General features: G+C 42.1%; 1 protein-coding gene across 2 annotated transcripts in view; it reads left to right on the top strand.

Annotated features, from left to right (window-relative positions):
• The window catches only part of LOC124875675 (protein FAM13A-like), a 17,203-nt gene extending 12,778 nt beyond the window's left edge, over window positions 1-4,425 (top strand). Inside the window, exons 11-12 of one of the 2 annotated variants that reach the window (XM_047377974.1) lie at window positions 1-62; window positions 3,070-4,425. The exon at window positions 1-62 is cut by the window's left edge and continues 96 nt beyond it. In XM_047377974.1, coding sequence (XP_047233930.1) covers window positions 1-28 — 28 coding nt within the window. In that variant the 3' untranslated portion in view covers window positions 29-62; window positions 3,070-4,425. The other variant, XM_047377972.1, reaches the window with a different exon arrangement.
• Window positions 4,426-6,762: the final 2,337 nt, after the last annotated feature.

The following is a 6,762-nucleotide window of genomic DNA, read 5'->3' as shown; positions in this document are numbered from 1 at the left end:
CAAACAGGACATCACCAAAACTCCCTGAAGATAAAGACCACAGAAGTAAAATAAGCAAAATGGTATCAGATGTTGAAATTAGTACCAAATGTCAGACAGGACAATAACATTTATTTTTTAGATATCTGTGTTTCTGGTGTGTTACAACACATTTCTGACATGTTTCGTACATGTTTCTGACACAACTGACGTTTCTGAAGTGCTTCAAACGTGTTTCAGGTATTCAGTCTGATTTGGTCTCGACCTGTCTGACATCAGTCCAACATATTGGACGAGTGCAAAATTAATTTACCAAATCATTTGTCCCACAGCAATGCTCTAACATGTCAATATGACTGATGCCTATCCATGTGTTCACCAGATTTGTGCAATGTATCCAAAACATTGTCAACACATGTCCAATGTGACCATGATTAATAGAAAACATGTTAATGATGTGTTTAACAGGTTGTCCTCATAAGGTTAAAGTATGCTTGACGTGTTAAATGTGTTGGCTGTATGTGTCCTTGAATCTGTTGTATGTCTGAACTGTCTGACTTTGTTTTTGATGTTTCCAGCGAGAGCCACTACCAGTTTCCCATCCCTTTTAAACTGCCGTTAAACTGATACATCAAAATACCCGAACTTTCTGCTCCGGTCTAGGCCCACTTTATTATTAACAAACATTCATTCCATCTCAGACATAAATTTAGTATTTTTATAAAGGTTCAATGGGTCTCAGTACCCATTTGTCATGAAGGTTGCAAACAATGATTAGCAGCTGCCTGAGATGGTTCATTTCATTTTACCACATTAAAACCACATTATTTGAGCTATTTTCAGTATTATGAAGGCAGCTGTAACAACATGGTTTGTTTACGTAAATTTCTTGTTTTTATCTCTAACAATTATCACACACCAACAAATGTGTCAGTTCAAATCTTAGACATGTCTGGACATGCCTACTGTCTGCACTCTATGCAGTTATACCTTTAATCAGACAAAGCTCAACCTGTGGCTTCAGCTGATGGGATGATAATTCCTCCATTATGGATTATTTTACATTGGTTACCAACAGATGAGGAATCAAAACTAATGGGTTATGGAATATAAATTTAAAGTGACCACCGAAAGTCCTGCAGGGGTGCTTTTTTAACTTGTTAGTTTAAATCGACCAAGGAAAAAAACAAAACCTTACCCCACTTGTTGCATGCAATCATTGAGGGTTACGACAGACAACTAGAGAAGAAAAATGTGGCTTCTAAAAAGATGAACAGCATGCCAAAAGCAAATCTGGTCCTAATTTAGGTTTTAGAAATCAACAAGTAGTATAATTATGTCTTTTTATGAGTTGTCATAATTAAATTGTGCATGACATCCAGGTCCTTTCATCTCATCTAAACCTGCAAAAGAAAATTGTCACTTTATATTGATAAATATATTCTAATATAATTATCAATCAATTATAATACATCCGTGATGTATTATATTCTAATACAGAACTAATGTGCTGTTAGTGATCCCAAAGAACAGAAATCACCAAATTAATACTGTATTAAATTATGTTTTTACCACTGTTTCTGTCTCTAGCAGTGGAGTTGACAAATTCAGATAAATATGGTGCTGTGCGTATTCAGAGTGCATCTCTTCAAATCATTCAACATTTTTTTTAAAGATAAAGGGAATGGTATGATGATATAATCCTATTTAGGAGGTTGATGCTCCCACTGTTTTGCCAGCATTTGCTTGGCAAGAGAATGTTTAGATGTTAGAATGCCACACTGAATAAGGTGGATGGGTAAACAAGCATTCATAAAGCAGATAAACACAGATCATTAAAAAAATATAGCAAGAATATAGAGAAATTTTATTACAAAGACATGTCATCAACAACAAAATGGTAACTTGAAAAAAATAGTTTACAAAGATTGCCTTTAAATTTAATACATAACAAAGGGGTGTACCTTTTGTTATTTCACGTTTATGGTCAAAATAGAATTTAAATTCCAACAAACTGAAGAAAATAAATGAAGAAACTGGATTATTTGACAGATAATCCAGTATATTTATTTTTATTTGGAAATTTATATTTTAAAAATATAGTTTGACATTTGTGCCTTATTTAATCAGTGTTGTTGAAAATGTTGACAGGAAGCTGTGATTAAAACATGAGAACAATCTATAATGCTACAGCTCCAGTTTAGAGGAATAATTCCCATGGCAATTAAATAATTAAATGATTAGTTTTTAATGCAAAGTAGGAGAGAGATTATAATTATATTTAATAGTTCATTTAAAATTAAATAAGATGTTTGTTCTGAAGGCCAGATTGCTTTCTTTGCTCTATTCGGCAGAGTGTTTGACAGAGTGCCAAGAGGAAGCTCAACATTTTACTTTCACAAGTGGAGCATTTTATATATATATGTGTATATATATATATATATATATATAATAATATATAATTAATATAAATTCATTAGAAAGTGCTTTAGGATTATTTCAAATGCAATGAACATGGGGATGGAAACAAAACGAAAAAGGAAGCAAGAAAACCACCGGGACTACCACAACCCCCCCAGAGGAGAGCCCCAGGGGAACCACTCAGCAGCCACATTGCTGAAACCACAGGGAGCTACAGCAATGAGCCCACAGGCCTCGCCAGAAGCCCACTATGCTGTTGCAGATCTAGCCATGGACCCATCACCCCCAAGCAGAGGCCCGACAGAGCCAGGGTGCCCAGGCCCCGGCAAGAAGCCACCGTGAGTGAGCCGGCACACACCAAAGCACCCAGCCGCGGACACAAAAACCACAAGTACACCAGCGGGCAGTTACACCAGCCACCGGCAGGGAGTGTGGCAAGGAGAAAATAGGCCCCACATTTAATAGGGGGCCTAAGCTGATCCAGGAGAGGGAACAGCATAAGAGACCCAACCTCACACAAAAACAGGCACACACAATCACAATCACATATTCCCACCCTCACATGTGTACACATAAAAAAACCTCACACCCACACACCTTACATAAAAGCAATCAAAAAAGGACATCATACAATGACTCACAATCCCCATACATACACTATACTCCCAGGTCCAGGTACTGATACCCCAGAGGAGCAACCAGCCCCCAGACCCAGGAGGTAGTTCCCTTCATTGCAGGGTGGAGACAAGCAGGCTGTTCCAGCACCAGGCCAGTGCCGGCACCACCCAAACCTGAATGACCCTGGCCCAGACCCAGACCCTCCGGCTCGACCACAGACCCCAACAATCTCCGCGCCCATTAGGAGAGGGGGTCATGAACAATAGAGGGAGCTACCTGGTCCAAACGAGCCCGACAACCAGAGCCACCCCAGGACAAAGCAGCCCCAACCCCCAATTAATTCCGATCTCAACCACATAAGCCCCCCACCCCCAATGAACCTCAACATAAGGTTACATAACACACCACATTGCCGCCACTGTAGTGACAGCCCAGGGAAAAACACCAATCAGCTCAGCTCCACCGTCACTGCACAGCCAATCCAAATGCCGGTGAGCACACATCCAAAAAGAGGACCCAACCCCCACCACACATGTTGCAACCTGTCCACAGCACCACCACCCCTGCCCCCTAGTCCTTCTCCCTGGAGGAAAGGACTGGAGGGAAGGACTAGGGGGCAAAATGCTCACGCAGCCCCCTGCCCAAAAAAGCCACCGATCCCAACAAAGAGGAGTCAGCCGGAAGCATGCAGCGACAACAAAGAGTGCTGCCCCATTCTAAAATAACAGCAGACCATCTGGCCAAACACAACAGCAGTATGCCACACAAAGGAGGAAACACAACCAACACGCTCAACCACCCCCAAACCCATGGCACAGAGGCAACAGAGTGCCCCATCCCAGATGCCCCCCAGCCTGGCACCTAGATCACATTCTAAACCAGGCCAGTGGAGAAACAAAACACTCCCCACACCGAGGTGACCAATAAGCCACGCCCAACCCAAAACGTCAGGCCAACCCAAATGCCAACCCCCAGCCAGTTTGGCACACGTGTCCCATAGACAAACTAACCAAAAGTACCCAGAGTCTTCACTGTGCAGATGCGCCCCCACCAGCCTCCCAACAATAACCCCCCTTACAAAAGTGCACCCCCGTGAAAAGAAGACCGACAACATCCAAACCCAAGAACTCATGCCCAACACCCATACCCCAGCCAGAAGTAGCCCCATGAGAAAATCTTCTGTGGGCTTCAGCCCACAAAAGGCAGAGAGCCCACTGAGCCAAAACCAAAACCCACTGAGAAGCGAGACCACTCCACCCCGAGAAAAACTCCGGCCAGCCCACCCACCCAAACCATGCAGACCCGTCAGGAACCGGAACCAAGATAAAGAACCACAATCCAAACTGGAACTGCCCAGTCCCAAACAATGCCTATCCCCATCCACGGCCAACCACCCACCCCCACCCCAGAAGAAAATCTACACCAACCCCAACATTCAAACAACTTCCAAAACACATAAGACAATAGACACCAAACAATGCCGATCTCCATCCAAGGCCAACCACCCACCCCCACCCCAGGAAGAAAACCTACACCAACCCCAACATTCAAACAACTTCCGGAACACAGAAGGCATTAGACACCCAGGTTGACTTTGCCCCAACCCCTCCCAGAGACCCTCCACTTTGCCAGGAGAATGCACTCCTTGAAGGAGAGAGCATCTGCAATGATATGGTACCTCCGTGCCAGTTTAGGAGGCCCCTTAGCCCAACAATGCACTGAAGGCCTCTGGGCCAGGGTGAGGAGCCAGTGCATGCACCAGCCCAAAACCCCAGGGGCATACTCGCCAGGACCCAAACCCCCCAGACCCAGCCAGGACCCCCGCCTGGGGCAACATGCCTTACGAACCCCAGAGTCCACCCAGATCTACCCAGGAGCAGCACGGCCACCAGGCCGGTAACCTATGTCCACCGGCACAGGCCTCACTAAAGTATCGCAAGCAGCCACCAGATGTCACCCCCGGGAGCATCCAAAGCCCCACCCCGGTGGTGGCCACAGCCCCAGCCGCCCCTAACCCAGGAACACCCAAGATGATCTGATGTGGAGGCAGAGGCTGTCTCCAGATTTATGTAATCCAACAAAAGGTTTCTAAACTGGTTAATATTGAGAACATTTTTATTTTTCCCATTCATGAGGATAGTTTTCTTAGCGATACATAAGGCACTGAAAACCATGTGAACTGAATTTGTCTCCATGGTGACATCATCTAAGTTGCCTAACAAGCAAACTGAGGGGGAATATGAAATATTACATCTTAGACACTTTGATAAGTCTTCACATATCTGGCACCAAAACCTCTGAACAGGTGTACACAACCATAGTGTATGGATGTAATTATCAGGTATATTGCCAGTGCACTGCAAGCACGTATTAGACGGTGCAAAACCCATCCTGAGCTTCCATTGACCTGCGAACTGAGTTTCTTCAAATATATGTTCCAGGTATTCAATTCTTTTACTCCTCCAATCTCAAAAGATTATCATTTTATTTTATTATTTATTTTTTGTAGGATGTCAGGGTTGTTCCAGATGGGTGTATGTCTGCATGGGATTTTAGATAATCCCACCATGCTGTCAGAGAGGAGCTGATGTTGAGGCTTTTAAAGCTTACATGTTTTATATTTGAGCTGATAAATGAAAGTTCTGAAATCTTAATATTATTGCATAATGGCTGTTCTACATCTAGCCAGGGTTCATCTAGAGCTCTGTGCTTAAGCCATTTTCAGATGTATTGTAGACTATTAGCCAAGAAGTAATGGTGAAAGTTTGGCAGATCTAGTCCTCCTTTATCTTTGATCTTCTGTAGCATTTTTACGCTAATACACGAGGGTTTATCTTTCCAAAGAAATGTAGTGATGGAGGAGTCCAGAGATCTAAACCACTCAGATGACTGTTTATTTGGAATCATTGAGAATAAGTAATTGACTTTTTTGCAAGCCCATCTTTTTTACTGAAGCAACACTGCCCAAGAGTGATATGGATCGAGATTTCCATCTAACAAGATCATCTTCCACTTTTTTTAAAAGCGGGATGTAGTTTAATTTTGTTAAATCTGCCAATCTAGGAGAAACATTGATACCCAAATATGTAATATTCCTTGACTGCAGTTGTGTATTTATGGAATTGTGAAAAGAACAATTAATTGGAAGAAATTAAGATTTTAACCAATTTATAGAATCTGAAACTCTCAGATTGTTTTTGAGAGTAAAATAAGGAGGAATCTCTTGCTCCAACATCATTAATCTACCTGTAACATCACTTTACTTACAATAGGACATTCATCACATAGAGTGTTTAATGTGACTGCTAAATGAATAGATATGCATGTTTAATTACATCAGAGCACTTTATTTTCATGTATTATTAAATTTAAAAAGGGAAAATCATTTTAAAACAAAGTCATTATGCAAACTGTTGTAGTGGTTCCGGTAAGTTATGGTTTTCCATATGGATCCCAAGAGTGCTGACAGATAATTTGTGAATGTGTGAGTTGTAGAAAAGGGCTTCCAGAAGCTGCAGGGCTCAGCTGTGAAACGTCAAATCAGCAATGTCAGTGCTTCAGTAGATCCAAGCTGAATCATGATGCATTTTTACTATTCCGTGCTGAATAGAGTTGAAGAACAAAACAATCAATTTCCTGGCAGTTTATGTGACAACAGCATCACAAGAAAAGTTCAAAAGTTAAAATCAACTCCATTAATAATGAAAAAGTATGTGTTGATTTGTATCATGTAAAAGAACCATA

This window comes from Girardinichthys multiradiatus, chromosome 10, assembly GCF_021462225.1.
Source record: "Girardinichthys multiradiatus isolate DD_20200921_A chromosome 10, DD_fGirMul_XY1, whole genome shotgun sequence".
NCBI lineage: Eukaryota > Metazoa > Chordata > Actinopteri > Cyprinodontiformes > Goodeidae > Girardinichthys > Girardinichthys multiradiatus.
Note: the sequence above shows the minus strand (reverse complement) of the source record. Positions and strands in the feature narration are given on the sequence as shown.